This window comes from Streptopelia decaocto (genome assembly GCF_964273445.1).
Source record: "Streptopelia decaocto genome assembly, chromosome: 1".
Taxonomy (NCBI): domain Eukaryota; kingdom Metazoa; phylum Chordata; class Aves; order Columbiformes; family Columbidae; genus Streptopelia; species Streptopelia decaocto.
In genome coordinates this window covers 52,817,553-52,844,443 of record NC_138663.1, presented here as the reverse complement: position 1 = coordinate 52,844,443, position 26,891 = coordinate 52,817,553, and the positions used below count along the sequence as shown (strand labels likewise).

The 26,891-nt window shown below is 39.8% G+C and overlaps 1 protein-coding gene across 1 annotated transcript in view; it reads left to right on the top strand.

Moving 5' to 3' along the window:
* Nucleotides 1-26,891, top strand: part of SYT1 (synaptotagmin 1) — a 360,262-nt gene that overhangs the window by 249,932 nt on the left and 83,439 nt on the right. Inside the window, exon 5 of the mRNA XM_082062019.1 lies at nucleotides 16,353-16,537. Coding sequence (XP_081918145.1) covers nucleotides 16,353-16,537 — 185 coding nt within the window. The remainder of the gene's footprint in view (nucleotides 1-16,352; nucleotides 16,538-26,891) is intronic.

Sequence of the window (26,891 nt, the reverse complement as noted above, 5' to 3'; positions counted from 1 at the left end):
AATTTATTTGCTGATTACTCACCTGCTATTAAAGCGATTCCAAATAAAGTGAAATGGCAGACACACTGGGTCTTGGAAGCTCTTTCCAACAATAAAAGGAATTCTGTGTGTTCTCTGAAGCACTCAAGTTGCTTTACAGATGCACAATATTTAATTAGATTAGTTTTAATTAGACTGCAGATGCAAAGTTGCATCTGTGTATCACTATTAGTTTGTTTTGAGACACTTTCAGCCAATAACAAACCACCATCTTATTTGCATTCATTTAAATGTGCTAACCTTTTGCTTGCTGGAATTATCACTATAGAAGAACATATATAACATAGAGATTAATGTGGTGTTATTGTCATGTGGCACCATATGCAGAAAGTGAAGTAGCCTAAGAGACAATCATTCAAGGGAAGAAGAAAAGAAAATTGCACTGAAGAATTAATTCACTCTTAAATAAATCTTTCTGAGAATTGCATTTTTACTTATTTGAATTCCTTTAGAGTACTTATTTTCCAAGACAATCTTTGCAAGCTTTGGACTTTATTGATTGCTCTTCTACCCTTAATGTTTGTTTTCTTTATGATCTTTTCATTTTTATTTCTTCATGCTTCACAGAGTCCATTTTCTTTTGCTGCCTCTCCCTTTCTGTTCTGAGCTTAACTCAGTTCTGAGGAGACAGAGGATTAATCGTTCATTACTGGTGACGCTACAGGTTTGAAAGAATTGTTGATTAGCTATTGCAAAGTTCTTATTAGGTGAAAGCACAGCCGCTCCTTTAGTTAATGGCACAGAACTTGCAAGAGGAATTGAGAATCACAAACAGGATCCTCACTGGACAAAAGTCATCAGGACTGTGGGCATTGATTTCAGCAGAATGAGCCTTTAATGCTGACTTCTAATTCTCTTTTCTGGCCAAACTTGGGGTTAATCACTTCAGGTCTGATTGTATTTATATAGGGACAGAAGCAGGAACTCTACTGTGTACTTTTAATTTTAAGATTTTATCATTTTCTCAGCCTTTTTGATCAGTAGCAATGAAATTAATCCAACAAAAAGAATGGATTTTAATTTAAATATTTTGATAAGGGGGATGCACTTTTGAGCAACAAAGAGATGCAATGTTTGTTAAATTGCGATGAGAAGATGTGTCCATGTAGAGCAGCTCCTAAGGCTGACTGTAAATACTGGAGCAAAATATTACTAGAGTAGAAACATGCCACTCTTAGGAGAGAAGCATACACTGGGCATCGCATTAGTTTGACCACTCTCAAGTTTTAGTGACATTCTTTGTGATCCTGAAAGCAAGTCACGGGTCATCCTCTCCTCATTTTCCTTCTTTAAAATGAAATTTATACTTTTCTCTGACTATGCAAATTTGCAAATCTTCATTGAGAAAGCAATTCAAAGATAAAAAGCAATGGACATGGCGTGGTGACAACCAGAGGACTGTAGATCCAAGTCTAATATAGAACTTTTTGGTCAGACCCTGATGACTGTTTGTTGCAGTGAAGTAAAACAAGAAAGTCTAATAATTGATTTTCAGAGCTGACATAAGATTCTGTTTCCTATTCTCTTCCCAATGAATAGAAGAAGCCGCTGACAATTCAGCACTGAGTTTTCAATATGCACTTACAGGAATGCTTCACTTAGTGGAGAAAGTCTGGCCTGTATGTACCTATAGGGATCAATCTGTGCTGAGCACTCTCAGTGTCAATAGGACTCTGCAGAAGGACATGGAGGAAAAGGATGCTCTTTCTTTGAATTCAGCTCATACAATTAGATCCCATAAGGGATATAAGTGCCTAGAATGTGTCTGGTTTTTGGGCAGTGTAAGGCAAAACTGACACCTACTGCAGCTAATCAAAGGTGGACTCTGGTGTTGAGAGGGGATTTAGTTCTTTCTGTCATATCCAGGAAAAATGACTGACATAGTTTGAGAAGAGCCTTCAGCCTGCATTCAGTGTTACATGGCTGAACTTCAGACACAGCACAGGTGGGAATCAAGGGGTCTCAGAATGATGTAAAACCTCCCAGGCTGGCTGGCCAGCAGCAAGCTGGAAACAGGGCTGTAAAATGGACGGTTTTCATCTGAAACCCTTTGCACAGGTTTCAGAGCAGCAGCCTAGTTCACCTGTCCACTTAACACTGGGGACTGAAAATTCTGCTCTGAAGGACAGGTGCCTAGACCCCTTCTTTTTGGGGAATGGGGATAGGAGTAGAATGAGGCTGGGTCTTCTGGTACTACACTGGTAGCAGAGTTCACCACTTTTAATATATTAATCTGAAAGTTAGAGTGCTCCTTCAGGAGATGGAGCGACTTATTCAATTCCTTCATCAAGCCACAAGCTCTAATGTATGACAGCACTTTAGCTCATGCTGAAGTCACGGCATTGTGTAGGAAATAATTCAAACTATAGGTCAAAATGAGAGGGGAGAACAGATTTCTGGTTCCCATTCTCAACATTGTTAAATTTTAGAATAAGCAGCAATCACCAAATAAAATACAGAAGTTGGTGAAAAGAGTCTGCCTTTTCATGGTTCCTCTTCCCAAAGCTTGCAAAGTCATACTTCACCTTTACTTTATGTCAGGTTTAAAAAAAAGGGGGAGATAAAAGTACTAGATGAGATTTTTAGGGAGAGGTGCTGTCTTAAGAAACAAACTGATAGTAGTTGCTTTTGTTGATAGCCAATAAGATTAACAGGACAAAGAAAGCATTGGGACAAACTGCCCGTATTAATCCACGCCATACAAGAACATTTTGTGCTGTCCTTCAGGTTGATATGTGTGGTTATAAAACAGTCCTTTCCAGGCTTCTTTCAGATTCCCGTCATTCCCTAAACTAAAACTATCAGCCTTGGGTTGCAGCTGTATTACACGCTCATGGCTTAGCTGAATATAGGGCCTGACTAGAGCTTGTGTAAAGTAATTATTCAGGCTAATTAGCAGAAGACTGAAGAACAACATGAGAGAAAACATATTCCAAACATGCTAAATTAATAACTTCTAACATTGCTAGGTAGGCAAATTAAGAAGTGTAGCAACAGTGAGGAGTGTGTTATAATTGTACCTTCCAGAAGTAAAGATGAAGGATATAAGAAACAATTTCCAGGTAGTATGTAGGAAATGTGGATTAAGAGATCTAATGCAGTCTGCAGTGTTCATTTCACAGACCTGAAGAGCCATATCTATACATCAGCCAAATAATTTTGATGTAGATTTCAACATACTAACATGAAATTCCAGATGTGTATACACAAAGGTTTTAATCTAGTTTCCTTCAGCAAACTGACCACTTTTCCAAGAAATACAGCTTCCCTGGTCTTGGATGGGTAGCTTTTAGTGCCTCCATGAGCGGTTTTAACTTCTTCCAGACCGAACAAGAAAGAAAACTTGACTGCCCAGCATTTGCACAAATCATTTTAGAGAGAATTGTGACCTTACCTCGATGGAACAAAATTTCAACTTTTGTATTTATGGAGACCAGAAAAAAAGCCTCAGAATTCCTTTCCTAAAACCAATAGTGTTCTTTCTTAGGGAGCATAACTCCAGATTTGATTAGATCTATTAATGAGGTCAAATGATGCTTTTAGGCTGGTAGCTAATGTAAACCAAATCTATTTATCACTTTGGCAGTGGTTCCTGCAACAAAGTTAATGACCATTACAGCATTTCTAAGTTAGCCAATCAAGAATGGTGCTTTTTTCTGCAAAAACGCAGAAGTTAGTAATCAATCGTCATCATCCTCATCATAATAGTGCTGCTTGATGAGCTTCTTAAAAAGAAGAGCAACATGGCTATTAACCTTAACCGTACCTTGAAAATAGATTTCTTCCTACTAAGGCCACTACTGATCTGTGGGTTGCAGCCTTGATAGCTTCTTGGAGAATAAAGGAGGCCGAAATACTAGGCAAGGACACAACCCATATTTAGATTCTTTGCTTCAGTCTTTTAAAATCAAACTAAATGCTTAAAATGAGAAAGGTCAAAGCCTGCTATTTTTTTTAAATAGCAGGTGAAAACAACATTTTGTCGAAGGCACGTGAGTGGTATATAGTCAGTGAATAATCAAATTAAATTTCTTTTTATCTGTATTAGCAGTCTAAGTGTCTAATAACATAGAGATTCCGCAAAACTGTATCTTTACAATATCTTTTGATACACATGTTCATAGTGACAGCTGTGTGCAGGTGGAACAGAAGAGGCAGCTGCAAAAGCTGTTGTGCACATTCATGCCAGTGGTGCTTTCTTGGGAAGTTTCACTTGGGAAGTTTTGCTTGGTGGGGAAGGAGCGAGGGGAGTTGTCTTTTGTGGTGCTGGTTGAGGCAGAGCTGAGGTGTGCCATGGGAATGGGTCTCCCTTTCCACCCCAGCACTGGGATGAGGCTTGGGATAGCTGGGCTGTTGGTAGCTACTCCCTCAAAATTTCCAAAGGTGGTGTAAATATCCTGACCAGCACCTCTGCTTAATAGATAGAGGTCATGAAAACATTTTAATTTGGATGCCTGGGGCAAGCCTGGGATCATTCAGTCCTTCAGCACACACCCAGAACAGCTCGCTGGCTGCCCTGGCCTGCCAGGCGTGCATCATATACCAGTGCAGCAGGACCCACACCATTATGCCCCCAGTCCCACAAACCAGTATCATCCACGTAATGTTCTCAAAACAGCTGCAGCATGGATGGTTTGCTCTCTGCCCTTTCCTGAGCTGAGCAGAGTGCCACAGCAAGGACAGGGGCCTACCAGGAATGCTCTCCCACACACCCCTGCACAACTGAATCAATAACCCACTTTGAGGTTCCTTGGAAAAATGCATCCAGCCAGCCTTGCTCAGTGCTGCTGAGGTGCGCAGAGCCAGCCATGGTGGAATAGCACTGTTGCACATCCTGCACCTTGCTCTGCTGCACTCCACGATGGGCACACAGTATGAGCCTTTGCCTGTGTATGATGCACCCAATCAGGCATTGTTGGCCTTGGACTGACACCAGGATTACCTAGCAACTCTAGCATCCACTTGCATCTAGATTTGAGAGGGCACTAGACCAACGCAGTGTATCTTATTGACGATCTCTGTGAACGTGTGTGTGGCACATGCTGGTTGTCATCTGCTGACAACTGCACATAAGTGTTATAGGACCATTCTTGGTGTTACAGACACCCTAGAAACAAAAATGACTGTATGGGAATATATCGGAAGAATGGCTAGGAGGTTGGTTAAATGTAAATACGCTCAAGTGACTTGCAGCTCTCTGTAGAAAAAGCACATACATCACACTAATTGTTTTACTGACCTCATATGCTTGACGAGTAGAACCTCTGTGTTAGATAACATAGACCTTTGAGAAACTCTAGACAACTTATCACTATGTCTGAGATTCCTGCTTTGTTGTGAGAAAGAGCAGGAGACTGTGCCTGCCTGAAGCCTTGAAATACAGGTGAGCTCAGCAGGCCCAGTGATCTTCTACTAGGGCTGAATTGCTGAAGCACCTGTGTCCCCACTTGTGACAAACTATGTGGGCTGTTTCAGTCATGGTGACTAGAGATAGGGAATATCATCTCACACTGAGGGTTCAGCATGAAAGTGCTTGCCATACAACCATTTATGGAAAAAACAGACAAGACTCAGTAGCCTGAAGAATTATTGAATGTACCAATTTTTTATTTGGGGCATTCCTATTAGAAGCTGACACCTAGATCACCAGAATGAGCCATCATTGAAATCTGGTTTGTCTGGCGCTATCTGCTGTTGTCTCAATAACGCAGTCAGCTCAGGCACTCCTTTTGGAGGTTCCAGGCCAAAGAGAGTCTCTTGGTTTTCTGTGTCGTTTGTTTCAGGGTCCAATCTTGGCCATAACCTTGGCCACTGGTGAGCTATGGAGGTGCCAGGCTGGCTGCCTGGGTTCCCTCCAGAAAGAGGGCATTCATATCCTAGGTAGACAGTATCCTAGGAGGTTCTTGTTGGGGTGGTAGAAGGTGTATTTAGCAAGGGATGTGCACCAGGGAGTGCTAGAATATGTGCTTGGACAGACTGGATCGGTAGTGCACAAGCTTGGTGCATTCTCGTAGGCTGATAGATGGACAAGGACACAGCTCTTGTGAGCAATCACTTAGACCAAGATGCGCACGTACCCCCCACACAGGCTTGGGACCTTATGATGTAAAGCCTCTCAGGCAAGACTGTCTTTTTATTTCATCTGCGTGCAATGTCTAATGTGGTGAGGCATTTCTTCTGAGTCGGTGCCTTTAGGCACTACCCACACACAAATGAGTGTCTATTAATAATGATAATATTTAATGAAAGAATCTTGTTCAAAGTTGTATCTGTACATTTAAAATAACAGATCAAGAAATGCAGATATTCCGTTGATTTCACGGGGTATAAACTATTGCCCAGCAAAAGAAATATACTTTTACAGATACATTCCTGTCACAAAAAGAAACATGGCTTCTCATATGAGTGTTTACTGCCTACATATTGCAATCGGCCTAACAGAGAGTAAAAAATTAAAAACAAAACTTTAATTCTAGCTGGAAGAGGAGATTGGTTTTTTGTTTGCGCCTTGATTGTTTTTGTAATTGATTTATCACTACTACAGCTATGTAATTAATTTAAAAAAAAATCTTTCTGGAAATTGAAGATATGAAAAAGTTCCCAAACCGATTAGGAATTAGCCTTTCTCACTGCTTACCATGCTTATGTATGTGAATGCTTACCTGTTGAAGTCCTTTTAAAAAAGGAAAAACAGCAAAAACAAAGGCTTTTATGTCTAAAAGTATGAATCAATTTTAGAAGTTAGCTGTTCCTATGATTCTTAACCTCTGTTTCTTTAGTAAGTGGATGTCAGATATAATGCATACACATATATATAAAAAACATTCTATGTAGATGAGTCTTTTTAACTTGTCTTTATCTTCCCAATCAGAGGGGGAAAAACAGGTTAATCTCAGGTCTTTTCAAGGGCTAGATGAAAACAGATACATGAACCTGCTTCGTATCTGTTCAAAGTCAATAATACGGCTCTACCAGGCTGTGTATTGGACTGAGGCAAAAGATCAAGTCCTAAGGGAATGGTGTCATACTTTTTACAAACAGAAAGGGGTGATTATTTACAAGTTAGAAACACTTTACATTTTGACATTTGGTCGTGTTTCACATGGAGAGACAGTAAATTTCACCGAGAATTTCACCAACTTTTTTAATAAGGTGAGAAATGAAAATCTGAACAGGCAACAAGGCTGAGGAACAGGAAGATTGTTTCGATGAGTTAGTTCATCAGTTCAGCATGTATGAGGAGTAAGTTCTACTTACTCTGTGATATCCCATACTTCAGTGTTTTGCCTGAGTGTATGGACTCTGCATACAATATTAGTATAATAAAATGGCAGGAGTCAAGGGAAAAATAAGATTGTTTTTAAAGCTTTAAATAAGAAGTGAAAAATTATTATCAAATTTGTACATCATGACAAATGAAACTTAATTCTATTTGTTTGTGCTACAGCTCTATAGTGATAAACAAAATTAAGTTTTAAGGTCCCAAACACTCTTCAAACCTGGAACACTGCCAGAGCACAGCATGTCATTACACTCTCCGTGGGACAGTAATTACCCTGCTGACAGTAACTTCCACAGCAGGTTGGGAAGTGCAGTGTTTCAGTCCTTCTTTTCAGCAGCATCACTGTTTTGTGTGAGATGGCCACGCAGAAAATCCGGAAGTCGTTCCCTGACTTGCTGCTTGGGAAGCAGCAGAGTGAAGGACGTGCCTGAAGGGCCGTGTGAGGCTCCTGGTGCTGCAGTAGTTGAGGTGCCACTGAGATGTGATGGAAAGACTGCAGCCTTGAGGAGCCTGGCACTGGGACCTGGGGCACCTCTGCTGTGTGCTTGGCTCGGGTGTCACAGAGGGTGCTCAATGCTAGTGATTTAATGTGCTGGAGAGGTTCCTTCTGGGTGTGAGTTTGTGTTGCCTCTGTAAGACTGGGAGCCATGCAGCATCCACGCACCCCAGGGTGCTGCTTGAGGTGCTTCCTCTGGTGGGACCTGAGGTTGACACTGCACCCAGGCTGCTCTCTGGTGCACTCGCTCACAACATGCCCGTGGCATCCTCCAGCACGTAGCTCCCTACACTTGCAGGTACATGCCTAGAACCTGCAGCTGATGTGAACTTTGCTGCTGGCAAAGACATAGCAGGGATTTTCAGTCCTGGGAACATGCTCACAGCAAATAAAGCCCCTGTTGTTCCCTGTGCTCCACACCAGCCAGTAATGTAGACCAATGCTCCCACAGTATCTTCTATATGATGCTAACCAAGGTCATTTTGTTCCGTATGTATTGATGTCTGCATCTCTGCAGTTTACATATTATTACCTGCCTCCTTTGTAAAACACTTTGTGATCTACTGATGAAAAGTGCTATATATGAGCCATTTTTATTTGAGACTTCCTAAATGAATATTAACTCTCAGTAAGGAGTAAAGCTGGTTATTACTTTCAGTGGGAACTTAGTGTATTACTCCAATGGTGTTAATTCTTTTAATAGTAGCTCTTCTCCTTTAAACCCTAAGACATCATGTAATAGCATCCTGTGTATATGTTAACAGACCATTGGCTTACAAACAGATATTGTTTCTATAAGTTCAGCTTGTCAGAAATCACAAATTAGCTCAATTTTTAAAGGTCTTTGCCCTTGCATAATGTTTTATAACAAAATGTACCAAATTACCTTTTCCTTCCTTGAAACTGGAATTTTTCATCTAGTTTTGAAGCTTATAACATTCAAAATGTACTATGCATAACTGGTTCTTGTACGTAAGAAATGTGACTCTTGTTTTGAAGATTGAAATGCAACCCTGGCCTTCATGTATGCAGGGCAAACCTTGAAAATGTGACACAAATAATATTCCCAAATGTTCAAAAACTGGGAAGGAAGATAAAACTAAACCAGCATTCGTTGCATGTAATGAATAAAATCAGCTAAGAAAATCCAGTATACATAGGCATAATTAATTTTTTCCCATCAATTTCATTACTTTTGAGTTTTATTCTCTTTATTTCTGAGTCCCAGCATTGATCCGACTACAGTAATTTGTACCTTTGAAAATTCCAGTTCCAAGTCAGAGGGAGTCGCATGACTTTTTTTTTTACTGTAGTTTTTTGGTTTTTTTTTTCTTCAGACTATCAATCGAATTTTGAAGTGCAACATATTGTATATGTCACAGAAAAAGTGAAATGTGTTTTAAGCACAAAATACAGTTGTCCACATGATGGAAAGCAGTCGTCTCAAGCTTCTACAGATTTGTTTGTCAGAGTTGAACATTAGACCCATGAGTTGTTTTATCCCTTCTCAGGAAAGTATTTGGCCTCAGCTGATGCTGGTACATACAGTTTTCAGAAAGCCTTCAGCAAACCTGCTGGCTTCCAGGTCTAGTTGGAAACTTCATCTTCCTTCACCTTCCCCAGCTGCTCTGTGTACCCAGTGCTTTCTCTGGCAATTATCAGAGCCTGAATTCATTCATTTTATTTTAAAAGCTTTATGGCAGCAGATAGATGAATGGATAGGAAGCATCAGTCTAAAAATATTATGTACTTGATTAGAAAGCATCTTCCACCAAAGTCTTTCCTTTCCCTACTCTGTTTTCTGTAGTAAGTGACCTAGAGGTTTCGCTGGACAGGGGAGGCTGTTTTATTTGTCATGCTGGCCGGCATTGTGGTCTGTCACAGGCCACACGCTGTGCAGCAGGGAGCTGGGCGGCTGCTCCTGCCTCTGGGCTGTTGTGTGCCAAGTGGGGGAATAACATTCTTTCATGGAGGGCAATGGAAGAAATGGCTGTGTTTGCTGGAGGAGTTGGGAGGCAGGAGGGCTGGGAGCTGTGAGAGCAGAGCTGGCAGCCCCACAGAAGCACAGCACTGCTTGGAAGAGCAGCCAGGCACCAGAGACCACAGGAGGGACCTTCACTTGGAGCCATGTGGCCACCAAGGAGGCTGTGCAATGGTGGTGAGCTGAAAAAAGCCCAACAGAGCAGCCCTGACTGGCGGTGACGCGGCTGTCAAAGGGGAGATCTGTGCTAACTCTCTTTGGTTCATATTCTGTTTAATTTTGATTCAGGGTGGAACGGGCAGGTTAACAGAGGAGCGATTTTCTTTTTAGCATTTATACAGTTGAAACATGACATTCAACTTCTCTTCCTCACTGTGGCTGCATCACTGTCCCTTCTCACCTAGAAACTCCCCTGCCTTGATTTCTGCTCCATGAATCTCAAGAGATGAGGGGTAGAGGAGCTGATGACACTGAACAGTGAGGAGCTGGCAGAGAGAGGGAGCAAAACATGTGGAAAGGAGAGAGAGCCAACAAGAGACAGAAATAGTTCTGCTCTGCAGAAAGAAGATATGCTGTTGAGTAGATGTGGTTTACCATGACAGAGAACCTGTCTCATGCCCCGAAAGGTGAATTAATACCAGCAATAATAAACATAACTGACGTGCAAATTCCAATAGTAGGTGGGGGTTCGCCGTCGGGTAAATATTTTAGTCATTTTATGCATTTTGACTTTCAGCTCTGGGAGCATACAGTAGATACATCAGATTCTCAGGCAGCCCAAGTACCTCGACTAAATTTGTAGCCATATCTAGAATTACAGCTAAAATCAATGTCAGTTTATTTGCAAAGACTGGAATGTTCAGTCATACAAAGTTTGCATAATTTTGCATGATAATGTCTAACAAAGAAGCTATAGTCAGGAGTATATTCAATGAGTGAAGCCCATCTGATCAGTGTGCTTTCATAGACTTTTGCATGTGAGGAGTTTTCACTGTCAAAACACATATATCTTAGCTCAGCCAAAGCTTTAGTAACTTCCATAAACTATTCGTTGATGTAGTCTTATGCAACTGCACACATGCTCAAGAAATAAAGAAGGATGGAAATGTTACTGTGAGAGTATTTGTTAATATATTTATTAATGGTTTCTTCTTGTGGCAGGTCAAATGTAACATCATTAACTTGAACCACGTAGAAAAACCATGATAAATGTAAGAAAGTGAAAATAATATTTTACAAACATACTATTGAAGCAAGAGATCATATGTAAGAGTGTTTGGGGTGGAAATACAGCTGTATAAGCCTGAAGGCTATTATTTAAATTATCAGTATTTGTATGTATGTATTTGCAGGTTTTATCTTCTTCTTTTAAAAGCAATTTTACCATGTATTAGCATTTCCTTTTCTTTGTATTGATCACCTTTGTATTCCTTCTGCTGTAAACAGTGGTATCTGTTACCTGGCTCCTTGCTTTCAGTACATTTTCTTTAAGTAACTTCTAATGAAAGTCACATTGATACCCAGAATGTGGCCCCTGGGGAATTTCTATACAGAAAGTCTGTATATGGCTATATATGGAGTTTGCTTCCTGCCTAGAAGCTGTAAGTGCAAAAAGCTAAGATAAAACTATGGCTTGGTAAATGAAAACTGCCAGTCCTCTTATGTTTAGGCTACCAGAGCTTTAGATTAATGCAGTGCACTTCACATACAAGTGAAGTTGTATTCAGCAGTTGCAGCTTCCTCTTAAGTATCATGACCCTCTGAAATGTAGGTTATTAATATTTATCAATTCCGACATGCCATGGGCCTCCTTCACAGAATAATATGGAAGTTGCCATCATCTGATAGTCCTTTGCTGTCACAGTTTAAATGGGGCTGCTTAATTGCTTAATTGGGAGTTGTCAGTAGACAACATTTTTGATATGGAAGTCTTCACTTTTTAATTCATCTCCTCTCTTCAGTTCTTCCTTGACCTTCCTTCTCTTTGGCTTCTAAGTTAATAAAGTTTCTTCTGACATTGCATACAGAAAGGGAAGAAAATTATTAGGATGAGGGATTTTATTCTCTTTTACAGACTGTAGCACTTTGATGCTGTTACATGTTTTGTGACATCCCTCTTACTGTCTTTCCTCTGGAGTCAAACATCCTCTGGGGCATTTGATAATTTTAGATCATCTAATGGGAACGACAGTTTTAGACTCGGGGCCTGTAACTCTCCAAGCATTTTGTGTAAGGCCAAGTAAGGATATCTTTACATAAAGGGCATAATTTGTAGCTCTTAAATTGAATAACTCAGTATCCTTTCCTTTCAATGTAGTGTATTCACTGGAACAAGATTTAATGACAGGTTGAGACACAAGCTGCATTTAGTGCAGCACTGTAGTAGCAAATCAGTGGAGTGAAGCAGTCAGTCCTGAGGACCCAGCCCCATACTGCAAACTTTGTGGAGGTAATGCTTTAATTTAGGTTTGCTCCTGTGAGCCAAGTCAAGTGCCTTTTGCAGCTGGAGCTCTATTAGGTGAGCCGTGGGAGCGTATATTCACATTTGGTCCATTGTGCCCTCCCAGACCGCTGCATAACATGAGTCCAAGCAGGGTATGTGGGTATGGTCTGGAGATATGCGTTATAAATACACTCCTAAGCCCAAACAAAAATCATAATGTAAGTGCATCACAGCTGCTGTATTTGTGAAATGCTACAAGTGCATCAAATGGCCCAGAATATGCACACAACCCTGGCTGGTGTTCGTGGAAGGAAGCAACAGAGAGGGATGAGAGAGCTCACAACTCCTTTAGCTGCATCCAGGTCTGACTGATGTTCAGCATGAGTGAAGGATGCAAAATCAGTACCCAAAATGCCTCAATTATCAATACCATCTACAGCTTACTCTTTTCAGTGCACTGCTATTGCTCAGGAGTAAGCCATGCATTTCATTTTCTCTACACTCTCTTTTTACAGATAGGCTTCATTCCTGCATTTCTGAGTAAAGTTGTGGAGCATACCCTGTTTAGATTGGATCAATAAGACTAATTCAAGACCTTATTTACTAACTGTGCTAGTCAGCAGATCTCCTCCTATAGATTTGTCTTTAAGAGCCTTGTAGAATCATCAAATCACATAGCAATTCATGACAGCTTCTCCAAAATAAGTATTCTGTATTTGCCAACAGGAGCAGAACAAAGAAAATAGCACTGAAATACCAGAAAGTTTACACGTATATTAATTATCCTTAAGCCAATAGCTTTTCCTTGATCGCATGGGTAAGTATTGCTTGTTTCAAAGCACCCCCTTGTGCAGACACTGGGTAAGACAAGTTGTACAAGAAACTTCTGGCTCCCTGACACCTTGGTCACTTGGTCAGGATCTGTGTTTTTCATGTCACCCACTGTGCTTTGTCTGCCACAGAGGTCTTTTCTTCAATGGATTGTGTCCAAAGACCTCGTGAGGTTTCAAATTGTGCTAGTGAACCTGATCAAATTGGTTTAATATAGATGGAAGTAGTCTTCAAACTGTAGATTTCCTTTGTTGTCCATTAAAAGACCAAAAAAAAAAGAAATTATTTGAAAATCTTTCGTAAGTGTGGGTAAAGTCCAAATGGAATTAACCAATATGAGTCTCCAAAGTGAGCCACTGTGCAAAAACAAGCAAATTCATATACTGCCAGTAAGGTTTTTTCTAGGTATTATTTACAGTTAGCAAAGGCTGAAAAATTAAAGGCCATAGACCTGAATCTTCCAAAGTGACTCGTGACTTCAGTCATTTCAATCTGGTCTGTCCATCTTGAGATGAATTTATAGAGAACTAATTTTTTAAAACTCATCTTTTTCAAGCTCTTCTGGCAGCATCATGAATTGGGGAGTGCAGATATGAAAACCCTCAAAGTCTTCAGTAATTGGGAAAACCTCCTGTGTATTATGTAAAATTGTTAACATTTAAGGTTATTTAGATAATGCCTTTGAAAGGAAACAATCATTGTTTCAAAGCCAGTGGTAACTGTATGTTTCACTTGTCTTAAATCTAACATGTACATCCACTGACTGGGCAATCTCTGTCAGTGGCAATGTTCCGATAAGCCATCTCCTTGACAGACATAGAACACTTTTACTGGGAAAAGAAGAAAAAAAAATCCATTCCTTTCTGCTTTTTCAGACTTAAATGTTGAAGTTGTTTTGGAAATGTCCAGATTTTGGGTTATCCCAATTTTTTTTTTACTTTATTGCTTATGCTTATTTTAATAACAAAATGAATTGTATTTTCTTTGAAAAGATAAATAAGGAATTGTACATAATTCTCGGTGCCCCAGATATTAATTTGATGATCATTTAATTGCATCACAAGAGCTATTGGGTGAAATGAAATTACAAACAGATGAGAGCTGATAATGCATTATAAAAGAGAAGCTGAGGTATCTGGAAGTGTTTCACATGCTCCCCAAGGCACCCTACGTTGTTCATGCTCCAGAGAACCGAGGCAGCAGTGCCAGAATACCACTTTACACAACAGTTGCAGCACAAAGACACCTGACTTCACTTCCTACACATGCTCTTTTATCTGTAGGATGCATATGTTTATATCCTATTAATGCCCACATTCCCTGTCTCCTCAGTTCCTCAAGCTTACCCGTGTTTGATGTGTCCCTCCTCTCTTTCCTCCCACGGTGCCATCCTGCTGGCAGAACTCTATCCCATATTCTTGCTGCTCCCCATACTTGCCGGCATCGTGCTTCAAGCACTGCTGACAAGGCAGCTAAAGAAATAGCTGATAAATTTGGGCACAGCATTCATTTCATATTGACTTAACTCCTGTAGATTAGCTCAGCTATAAAGTATAGTGTTATGTAAATACAATTTCAGATGCTAAGTGTCTGACAGCCTAAGTACACATGTGAAGTTTAGAGTTTGAGAAGAGCACACATTGCCTCTGAAAGGCATTGGTTTTACACTGGTGAGTGTAGGATAAAGAAAAGTGTAGGAGAGTTAGTTGTGCTTCAGAGTGTTACCACACCAGATTTGAAGAAAAAACTAAATCATTAATGCATGAAATACAGATTTTAAGTTGTGATAAGTGCAGATCTAATGCAACTTTTACTGCAGGATTGCTGCTGCTGACTCCATAAAATGCATCCCATAAACAGCTGTTAATCTATTCACTGTTTATCTTTTAACATTCCTTTTTTTAGTAATCAGTTCTCATTTGTTCTACATATGGTACAGCTTCCCTTTTATAGCAGCTGCATTTAGTGAACATTTGGAGGCACAAAAGTATTAGAGAAAGTATTGTTTGACTATTCTCCTGCATTATTTTTGTATCTGTCACCAAGGACATTTGAATAAAAGTTAGAAAAAAATGTCATTAGAGAAAGGAAGGTGTAGGTGCTCTGTCCTCTCCCTGAACTGGCAATTTGTAGTCAAAGTTCCTGTGACCATGCTTTGCACTCTGCCTAGCTCCTTTAAGCAATTAATTTTCTCTATTTATACTGTCCATTCCCTTTAGTGATTCACTGACGTCAACATGTCAAATCTGATTCACTCTTTGGTTTTGGTCCGTATCGTATTAGAGGCCTTTAGGTAATGCGCTGAGAGAGTATCTTGCAGACCTGATATATACTGAGTGTGTTTCAAGATTTTTAGGAAAATGACAGTTTAAAGGATTTAAAGTTTTCTCAGGTGTTCTGGTGAAGTATGGGAATCAGTGGTCATTAAAGCTGATTTGTATGAAGATAACTCGCTTCTGGAGTACTTGTGTTTAAGTGCCATCTTAATTCCTTTTTTTCCCCAAAAAATCTCATCTTTAACAAGACTATTTTATCATATCAAGTGTTCTGTGTTATTTATTCATGCTTCAGCCATGTCCAGCATCCTGGACTGAATGAATAAATGAAAGATAACTCTTTTCCTTATAGGAAAGCGTAGATGAGAATATAGCTATGTACTGAAACTTTGCTAACGTTAGGGCATGATGACAAATAGGGCAAATGCCCTTGGATTAGACAGTCCTTTGGTCAGTCTTTACTGGTGACCTTGACCTGCCTCTGTCACAAGGAGTCTGCGAGTCTGTCAAGTACAGCAGTGGGCAGAGGAGAAGGGCTGTTCATTAGAACTGACTGCTTCGATCGGATGCCCTTCCAGAAAAGGGAGATTCCCTGTCAGTTCCACCCGATTCAGCCACAATGCCAGGTGGGTTGAGGAGATGAATAAAGAAAGAAGCAAGTAATTGCCTAAATGTGCTGAGCATTTTACAGATTTGCATGGTGTATATATTTTGGACATATTGTTTTCAGACAGTTGATTAAGCAAAATAGCTTCAAGTGAGTTTGATATATGTCACCAGGCATGTAAATAGATGGATGTGTTAAATTGGTGTTGTGTGTGCAAATGCTCAGTTGGGAAAATATGCAAACGATGACAGGATATTTTAGAAAGGATTTCAGGTATTTCTGTAAGGCATTTTCGTTGAAAAAGGCTTAGCTGTGAGAGAAATGTGCTTGTTTCTAAATTTAACCCTACTAACAGTTTTCCACCTTCTTTTTGTGTGTGTTTCTTTTTCTCTTCCAGTGCCACCTTGGGCCTTAATAGCCATAGCCATAGTTGCAGTCTTATTAATCCTTACCTGCTGCTTTTGTCTCTGTAAGAAATGCTTGTTCAAAAAGAAGAACAAGAAGAAGGGAAAGGAGAAGGGAGGGAAGAATGCTATTAACATGAAAGATGTTAAAGATTTAGGGAAAACCATGAAAGACCAGGTAAAGTATCTCTCCTTTTCTTGAACTTTTCTTGAACAAATGAGTTGCATTTGAAGGTTACTGTTTGATGTTTCTACATAAAGTTCTGCTTGTTGCCTCAGTGGCTCTGTGAAGAGAAGATGGCAGCATCTTCTCAGTGGTATAACAAAAGATTTATCTGGGTGTGGTGTCACTGATAAAGCAGTCAAACAGTTTCCAGTTTCCCTGCTCTGCTATAAAAATGAGCAAGCATATGACAACTCATCTGGAAGGGGCAAGTTTCTAGAGAGTATCTTGGTTGTCCCAAAAATGAAGCAAACGTGTGCAGTTTTCACTGTCCTCTTTCAAAACTTTCATCAGGAGCTAGTATGGTGTTTGTATATCTTTCTAGCAGTATTTCTGAGCTTACATGATAAACAAAAGTAGCTCTGAGCTCTAAATCTCTTTTTACACAAAAGAAGTTGTTCAGCAGAGAAAGAAACAGCAGGATAGAAGAAAAAATGAGAATCGTATAAACAATCGAAAAGGAAGAGTACAGGGGCATTCAACACTATGTTGGGAAAATTCATTTTGTACTAGAGAGGAGGAGATTAAAGATAACAGCCCATACTTCTAGCTGTAAGTCAGCTGAGTAAATTGGAGGAAAAGATTAGCATAATGCCCTTTGAGTAGCATCATTTTTGTAAGGGCAGAAAAACTTGTCCTTTGGATCTGCTTCACACAAGAGAAGCAGAAGGTTGCAGGACCTAATCCTCGGGGGCATAGACTTGACTAATATGTTCCTGAAAGAAAATTAAGCTGTTTTCTTTTATTTTAACAGGGTTTTAGTATTGTCTTTCCTGAAGCAAACCGTTGAGAATAAGCAGAACAATGGGGAAATAAATCTGAAGTATCCATGTGTCCTCACTCCGTTGCCATATTTCCTAGGCTAAGAATAAAAAGGGCTATATTTTTTAAAACAGAAAGTGCTGAAGAGATTTAGAGAATTGCTTTGTGAAGCCTCTTCAGTAGGAGCCGGTAACTCTTAAGATATTGTGTCGTCAAGTCTGTGCTCCCAAGACCCCAGTAAGGTTGAGCCAGAGTAGTCCAGGAGTGTTTATCCAGACAAAAGAGAGAGAGGCTAAAAGCATGGTCAGGAATAAGCAGTTCCTTCCACGTGTTGGAATCTAGTATATGAAGAAAGCTGGGCTGAAGGCAGGTTGGTTAGAAGTACAAGCCAGAGCTGTGTGCCTGAGGGCTATGGGCAGCTGGTTGAGAACACAATCCAAGAAAAAAGCCTAGAGCACAGTAGCTAAGAGGCCCATGGTCAGTCCAGAACAACTGGTGAGATGCCACTGTACAGTGACGGAGAAACCATCAAAGTGGCTCATCAGCCAGTCTTAAGGGTCCTTGAACAAGTTAGCATGCTTCTCCAGGCACGTAAGACGTGATGGGGGAAGAGCAAAATCAGGAGAGTGGATGAGGAAGCCTTACAAGTCTGATGACTGGGAGCAACTGAATCACCAAGTAGAGTCTGAAAAAAGCTCAGATAAGGAGAGGAAAATAATGGATGTGCTTCAAAGGTACAGAGCTATCAGAGCTGTTTTCACTTTCCATTATCAGACAAGAGGACAGATCCAGTTGTTTTATTCCCGTTCATGCTACTGAACTGAAGCAGCCACTGCCAAAATCTTGACTCATTAGACAGTAATTAACATTTCTAGTCTATCCATTATGCCAGTAAAAGAAGCCTTGGCAAAATTCATTACTTTCAAGCTGTATGTATCAACATTTTATAGTGACCACTGTACAGACTGTCATCATTTGAGTAACGAAGGAAAGAGTGAGGCTTGATCTGACCCAATCTGGTTTGGTTCTCAGACCATAAGTACACATTGCATACTTACAGCTAAGGAAGTTCACACCAGTTGTCCATCCTAGGTATACTCAAGTGTCTACTTGCTAGTAGGCAGTGCAAAGCAGATTTCTCTATAGCCATCCCAGATTGCCTTACCGCAACTAACAGAGTCCTGCACAGGCACAAAGAGTCAATGTGTGGAGACCCTTGCATCCACATTGCAAGGAAAGCACTTTAGATAGTGCCCTGGTATGCAGCTTCAGCCTTGGTTCTTCATGTGCCACACTGGTGTACTGGAGGGCATGACACCAACACAAAGACAAGTTCACACCTGAAAACAACCTCAGCAGTGCACAAAATCACTAATGTAGATGTGACTATTCCAAGGTTAGGAAAATTAAAAACAAAAAAAAACACAATTACAATTAAAAAAAAAAAAACAGAGCAGGAATTTTGAATACTCCCTCAAAAAATAATTTATGCTGATTTAGTTTTCTCCATATGATGAATGTGAAGCAAACCCGTTTTCTTTAAGCACTTTGATTTGTCATTCTTAGATTCCCTTTATTTGATCGATAGACTTTGTTCTGGGCTATTAATATTAAATAATTGTGATATATTTCCCCCTCAGCAATGTATGGAAAATCAGATCATCAATTTTTGGTTTACCCAGGGCTATTGTTAGCCAACTTCCTCCCATTGAACCTATAATAGTTTTGAAGAACTGTTTGATTATGCTTGTGGAAAAATTCCTTGAAATGGTTGTTATGTTCTACCAATGATAACAAACCTAATACTTTGTTGTAGGACAAAAAATGTGCAATTTGTTGAATGATATTTATGTGGAATTTGTTCCATATCGTGTAAGGCCATTGTTGTATTTACAATTTATTATTAAGTGTTTTTAATTATATTCATTAGGACCTGGATAAATGACCATGGATTCTTGGAAAATAGATCTATTAAATGCAAAATTGCATTATATAATTAATATTGAATTTTATTTCTATTTTTGTGATAGGAAAATTTGATAAGGAGCTGAATCATGCGGCTCTTGTCTATAAAGAGAACTCAAACTTTGAAATTTGCACAGATAGATATTGTAAGATGATTCCAATCTAAATATTCTGTATAGCTATTTAAACATACTTTTTCCCAAGTATTTGGGGTTTTAATCAATATATCTTGTTTTGCACAGTTAAATGTAAGAAGGGTAGATTCTTAGTTGAGAAATGTAAATGTTAGACCTTTAGTAAGTGGATGAATCACCAACTCCAGTCAAGCTTCCTCTTCACTGGGATTTCAAAAGATGCTACTTAAATTAGCCCCTTAAACTTATACCTATCAGTCAGATAATATACAGTGCATAAGTCCTAGGCATTCTGAAATTCCTAATTTATGAAATCTTAGCTGTCTTTTATTTTTTTTCAGTGTGATTGATTGTTTATTCTGACAGTTTATTCTTGAATTATCAGTGAAAGTTTTAATATACCAAGCTGAACTCAACACAATGCTAAGTGCAGAGTATTTCAGTTAAGAGAGTTGAATCACTTTAGGGGCTCTGGCATGAAGTACAAAGGTGGAAAAATGCCTTTTAGCTCTTCAAAAGAAGCATATTTTAATGTTAAAAAAATAATAATAATTGAAGATCAAGATGTAAATCTAATGCCATTATAAAGGGCAACACACAATACCAAAGATCTGAAATGTTGTCAAAAAATCCCAAAGAGCTTAGTTCATTCATTGTTAGGCTTGAACCTGCAAGTGCTAATTACCTGCTGCCTTAGTTGAAAGTGCATAATAGCAGTTGATAGGCACTTGGCATCTTGCAAGATCCTAGTTCCCTAGGCACACAAAACTTGAAAGGGAGTAGCATTTGGTAAATTGAAAGTATCAGCTTCTGGAAATATAATTTCCATCTTAGTCTGGTTTTGTTTGTCAAAGAGAATTTCTACATGTACTCACGCTGACCTGCACATCTGTGCCACATCATTACAGAGACACGTAGCTTGACATAGTTAAAAGATCCTTTTGACATAGAGATGCGGTCAGATCCATACTCACACATGATAGTTAGATATTACAGAAAGTGGAATGAAATTTTGGTCTCTGTTAGAAGATTTGTGCTTCAAAAATGTCCACTTTCCTGAACACAACTTCTAGTATGATATTTCAAATGAGAAACTTTATGAAATAAGAGTGATGATGAGCAAATATAGTTGAGGTAAAGTGGGAGAGAAGTTGAAAATAAGCTCAGGTTTTTGGTCTTGAAACCCAGTTTCATTGCAGGCAATGCTTGCTTTTTCAAGTAGAGTATACAACTCTGCCAATGGCCACTGGGAGGATTAGATTCTTTCTAGGCGAGGCAAACCATTAATGAACATGCTACTGTAAAAGGTCATTTCTCCATGGTTTTTACTAACGTTTGTGTGTGGATGTTTTAATTTTTATTTCTTCCTTCTATGTCCTCCTTGTCTATGTTGTGTCTCATGACTGTTCTGGATTGTCACTTGCGGTAGGTTTATTTTGCTATTTGGACGCACCTAGTCTAAAGCTCTGATACATATGGTTTTCTGACAGCTCTGGCTCCTCAGCTGAGATTTATATGTAGTAGCTTTGATACACACATCAAGAGGCTGAACTAAATTGATTGGCTATTTTTTTGGTTGAGTATATATTTAGGGGGGAGGCTGGAGGAGGGCAAAAGAAAAGCCGTTGTCATTCTTTCTGTAGTTAAAGCATTAAGTCAAACTGTACTAGAAAGCTCAAGTTTAAAATTGATAGGCACATCAAAACAACTTGCTAATTTTATTTCCTTTTTGTATAAATGTCACCATATCAAAAGCAGATGAAAGCAGTATGTATTTTTAATGTCTTACTTCCTAAGTGTTGCTAAACTTTTTGGTACCTCATGAAGCTTGCTGTGGGCTCTCATATCATCTCACTGCAGTGCCTACACTTAAAGTTCTTAATGCTCCATACCAAACTCTTTTAAGTGGTCCTACTCCAGGTTTCTGTTCGTGCAACTGAATGACAACTAGCACCGTTGTTTTTATATGATCTTCCCATTACAGTTTTCATCTTGATAACTTTCCATTCTCTGCCATGCCCTTGGTGGCTCTCACTACTTTTTGGTTTAGGGGGAAAAAAAGCCCCCAAACACCCAGGTCCAGAGACACTATAATAGCTGCTGATATACTGGGTCTGAATTTAATGCATTGGTACAACAAAATTCTTGCTTAAGCTCAGCCTGTGGGCTGAGGAAAGGTATAGACGTAATCATTCCAGTCATGAGCAGCAGCACTGAAAAATTACGAAAATTTAGCCCTATTGCTTGGAGAAATACTGTTGTGGTGGTCTGAACATTTTATTAGGTCACAAAGCATTTGTGCAGAAAGAGATTTAACAGCTCCGTCTTTTCTCATTGCATCAGGCTGAAACACTGTCACTAGTGAAAGATTTTTGGCTTTCAGTGAATGTGTCTCTTAGGTGAAACAGGAGATTTGGGATCAGATATATGTACTACACCCTGGAGTATGAGGAAAATATTCTTGGCTCTGCAAATGACTTACTGTGGCCTTCAGTCAGCCACCTGACTTCTCTGTATGTTTGTTTTTCCTTTATGTAGGCCTTCCTTTTACATCAGGATTATCTAGTAACTTAATCAGAATATTCTGATTAATGTTCATGTATTAATAGCAGTAAAATATCAGGGCATTATACAGTAATATGATACTAAGACTGCAATTGCACCTAACCGCACTTCAACATTATATGGCTTTCTTAGACTATTTCGCTTTATGATTTTAACTGTTGAATAATAAACACCCTTGCCTTCATGCAGACAAAATACTGAACGAACAAGCTTTTTAATGTTAGGTGCCCCCAAATATTTCAAAGCAGTGTGTGTTGACCTGGGACCATGAAATCAATAGCCAAAATGAAGTCAGTAAAATCTACACTGACATCTAGAGAGCCTGGATTTCTTTCAAAGGAACCCAAGCCTTTAGTGCCAAAAATAATCCAAGAGGATCTTTTTGAGGACTTGTTGGCAGTGGTCTTCTGCAATTTTTGCCCATGTGATTGTTTTCTCAGTTGAATATCCAGAGAATAGTGAATGTACTTATTCCACAATGCCACCTGTCTTGGTCTCAACATGCCAATTCCCATTCGTTGGCAACTTCAGCCCACACTGATGTTAATGGTCACCATACCTTATCCACAATGCCATGAGACATCCCAGTTCACACCCAAAAAGACAGTATGTGCTGCAAAGCTATTATAATGCAGAAAAGTAGTCAGAAACAGTGAGGACAAGCCTTTCTTAGAAAACAAGCCCACTAACTATACTGTGGCAGTCAAAATGGATTGACTGTGTCCCATTTGTACATTAATTCAAGCCGAGGCTTGACCAGGTATCCTACTTTTTCACATGCCTCAGAAAGCAACATGCAGGGTACATAAAACTTCCTGAAAAATGCAAAAAACATGACATGTTTATGAAGGTATGATGTTATAGACTAGTGTTTGTGTTCTGCAGAATTTTCTGCAAAACTCTTTTGTAACTTAGATTTATACTAGACTTCAGAACCCTGAAAATATGGAAGCAACAGCTGTGAGCCACAAGGCTGGGATTATTTCCATTCTGTCTCCTCCTCTCAGTCACTCCTAAGAAGACATAAGAGCTTTCTCTGCATGTCTCCTGAGTTTCTTTTTCCTCCTTTTTAAATAATATTTTTTCCTGTAAAATAATTAATTTACTTTTTTTGTAACCTATTGTACTCTTAGGATGATATGAATATATAGATCCTACTCATTTTCTTACATGCCTCATTTTCTACATTGAAGGTCATGCCACTGGAAGCTTCCATAGTCAAGGATGTTTCTTTCTTGCATTCTCTTGATTAACAGACCAAATTTTGAATGCTTTATTCAAGATCAGAGTCTGCAGGTTCCTAATGAGTAGTGTCTAGGAAGTATGCAATTGTTCCCTAAATTAAGTGATCTGAATCACACTCTTGAGACATTTACCTACATTGACATTTATCTACTGATTATATGGAGAGCTATACTCGTGTACTAAGTGCCTGATGTTAGTGGGTATGAATAACATACAACAGGAACACCAGTTCATATCAGTGATATATACATTTCATATCCTGTTGGGAATATTTAATTGTTTACTTCGTAAGCAAAGGCATTTATTCTTTACAAAATTAGAAATAATAAATATAAATAGCAAAATAACCTTCAAGCATGAGAATATCAGGTACCTGATGAAGCCCTATTTAGAGGATGGCCAGAGGGTGATCTTATTTCTTTTTAAGAGCCAAAAGAACAGTTCTTTGCCAACTTTTTTCCCATATATCCATACGGCGCCCAATAAATCATGTCTGCCTGTGTTCAGGTTAATTTTCACTGTTAAATAGATGTAGTCCTAATTACATAGTATGACAAATTTCTCAAACAGAAATAAATGTAGTGCTCAGAGTGGTCCTCCCATGTTGAAGAGCCAGCTCTGTCCCAAAGCACATTCCATCTGGCCCGCTGCCATTCATTTGGGGGGGAAAGAACAATTGATTGAGCAGCACATGCTGGCCAAGCGGCCTCAAGCTGCCTCCTACTCACAGCCTGCTGCTTAGCACAGCCAGGCACGGCCATATGGGAAGTGGGGGCAGAGAATGCTGGCGGACTTGCAAGAGCTTTTTCTTCTTTTTGTTCATGTGCATGGGCCCTGCGTTCAAAGCAGAGCCCTGACCCACAGGGTGAACTTCCAAAATAGGCCCCCGGACTGAGATTGGCTACATCTTTTTTTCAGCAAATAAACAGTGGCTACAAGAAAATCAGGTTGATTTGGGGGCTTGACAGCTCCAACTTGAATGTATGTAGTCATATTTTACATTGAACACCTCCAGCATCTGCTGTGTTCTTCTATTGCACCAGAACAAGTTTGTATTTTAGTAGAATCATAGAATGTCCTGAGTTGGGAGGGGCCCACAAGGATCATTGAGTCCAACTCCTCTCCCTGCATAGGACAACCCCAAAATTCACACCATATGTCTGAGGATGTTTTCCAATTGCTTCTTGAACGCTGTCAGGCTTGGGGCCATGACTGCCTCCCTGGGGAGCCTGTTCCAGTGCTCCACCACCCTCTGGGTGAAGAACCTTTTCCTAATGTCCAACCTAAATCTCCCCTGGCACATCTTCCTGCCATTCCCTTGGGTCCTATTGGTGGTTGCTGGAGAGAAGAGATCAGCACCTGGCCCTCCTCCTCCCCTTGTGAGGAAGCTGTAACTGCGATGAGGTCTCCCCTCAGTCTCCTTAAGCTGAACATAATATCCGCATGTCATAGAGCTTCTTAAGAAAGAATGCCTTTTGAATAATCCAACAGACCAGTTAAAACCTGGATAACAAGCAAGGCAGTAACGTCAAGGCCTTGCATGCTGGACACAGCAGGGTCTTGCTCATTGTGTACATCGCTGTGGCCCACTGCTGGTGTCTGAGACCAATGCTCTTACAGCAGTAATGGCAAAGCAGATTTCACAATGACCAAAGCCTGGCTCAGCCACTGGAAACCCATGTTCAACATGCTTTTTAAATTAATTCAAGGAGAGAAAGCAGATGCTGAAAGAATGAGGTGTTGCTTATCCTTCTGAGGGACTCTGATAGAGAATGTGCTACAATTGCAAGCTTTTCTGCTTTGTGATAGGGAATCGGCCAGGAATTTTTAAAAGGTTTTCTTTTCACCTGGGATAAAAGTTGGCCAGGTCAGAATTACGGTGTTTTTGAACGTAAAAACATTGATAAGAGATACACTAGCATTAGTGGAAAAGCAGCCGTTCCTAGGTGTGGAGGAAAAATTGCCCTTCTGATAAATTCATTGTTGGACATGGCACAGGACATTCTTGCTACAAAATAATATTGTTTTATTCCATTCAGCTCAGCAGGCATTGCACAAGCCTGAGGACTGGGCATCATTCACTCGTTAAAAAAATATCCCCTTCACCATATGAACAAAAGGAATGATTGATGGGGCAGGCAGAGATGGAACTCGGGACGGCAACAGGCACTGTGCAGCAAATAAACTTACAGGCTGCAGTCAGGGTTATGTTTTCCTTCCTAACGTCTCTCCTTCTCGCTTACTCATGACTTGCTCCCTCAAAAGGTAGGCCATAGGCCACCCCGTAAACGGAAGATACTCTAAAAACTCTGTTAATGAAAGTGCTTCTTTATATCCAAGAGTGAAAGACACTTTCCTTGCATTCTTAAATAGCTTATGACATGAACTAGGCATTAACAATGAGACACGAAGGTAACCGAGACCAGAATCTATGATCAAAATACATGTTCATGGGTCTTTGCATCCTCCTGGGAACTCAGACATGATTGTGGCCTCTGCCTTGCTTTACAGGAGGCAAGGACGTGCACATGCTCCCCCAGCTGCTTTGTTTCCCAAGTCCCCTATCAGTTTGCCTTCCTGGAACTTCTGCACACGTGGAATCTGGAGGCAACCAGCAGACCAGCTGTGGGAAATCCCTTGCAGACTCTCTAGATTTCTACACATGGTTTTGGGAGGGATTAAATGGGAGTGTACATAAAGCTGCTTTAATCCCCAGAATCTCTCTTGTGGTTTGTGGTAGATAGCAGTGGGGTTAACCGAGCAACAGGGTGAAAGGTTTTTAGTGGAACTGAGCTGGAAGCAAAGGACTTTCATGGTATCAGAGGAGCAGCATCACTGGAGAGAGGCTTTTGTCGTCTGGGGGAATGGGAGGAGGAGGAAGCCCAGGAAATGTAAAAACCCACTGCAAGGTGTGGAGTTTGCAGAACTGCAATTATTGGCAGTTCTGGGTTTTGTTTCATTTTTATGCAAAAGATGAAACTACAAAAAAAAAAAAAAAAATGAAGCATTTTCTTTACTAACCGAGGAGACTGCAAAACCGCTGTTAATTATGATAGGGAAGTGAAAAAACAACAGCAGACTGAACTGTGCATCCCAGATTGCTGTAATTTAGCCCTGTTTGTCGATAGGAACCACTGAAGAATAGATGAGCTTGAAAACGATTGACTAAACATGGCACAGAAAAGAAAATCCTAATGCCGTATGTAGATTTATGGCTGCACCCTTGGTTAGAACTAGTTACAGAGGTCATTCGAATATGGTTTAAATGAGAAGTTGCTCAAAAAATCATTTTGTCTTCCAGGTCTAAGAAAATAAATATTTTGTATTATGTGGGTCTGTTGAGCTCCCTGTCACAACATAACTTTTCCCACTTGCTGATTTCATAACGGTTATAATGGTTGAATTGGATTGACACTGTTTTTGTACATTCCTGCACCTGCTTACATGTAAGCCTATGTTTTTCAGATACTTACACACATGTAAGAGGATACAGAGTTTTCATGGTTGTGTGTTTCTGCATACGTTATGCAGAAATGAATAAACCACTTGAGTGAGCTTCACTGTCATCCCAAATCAGAAAAAAATAATGCTGAACTTCAGCAAAATATAATAATGCATTTCTGTGCTGCTTATTTCAC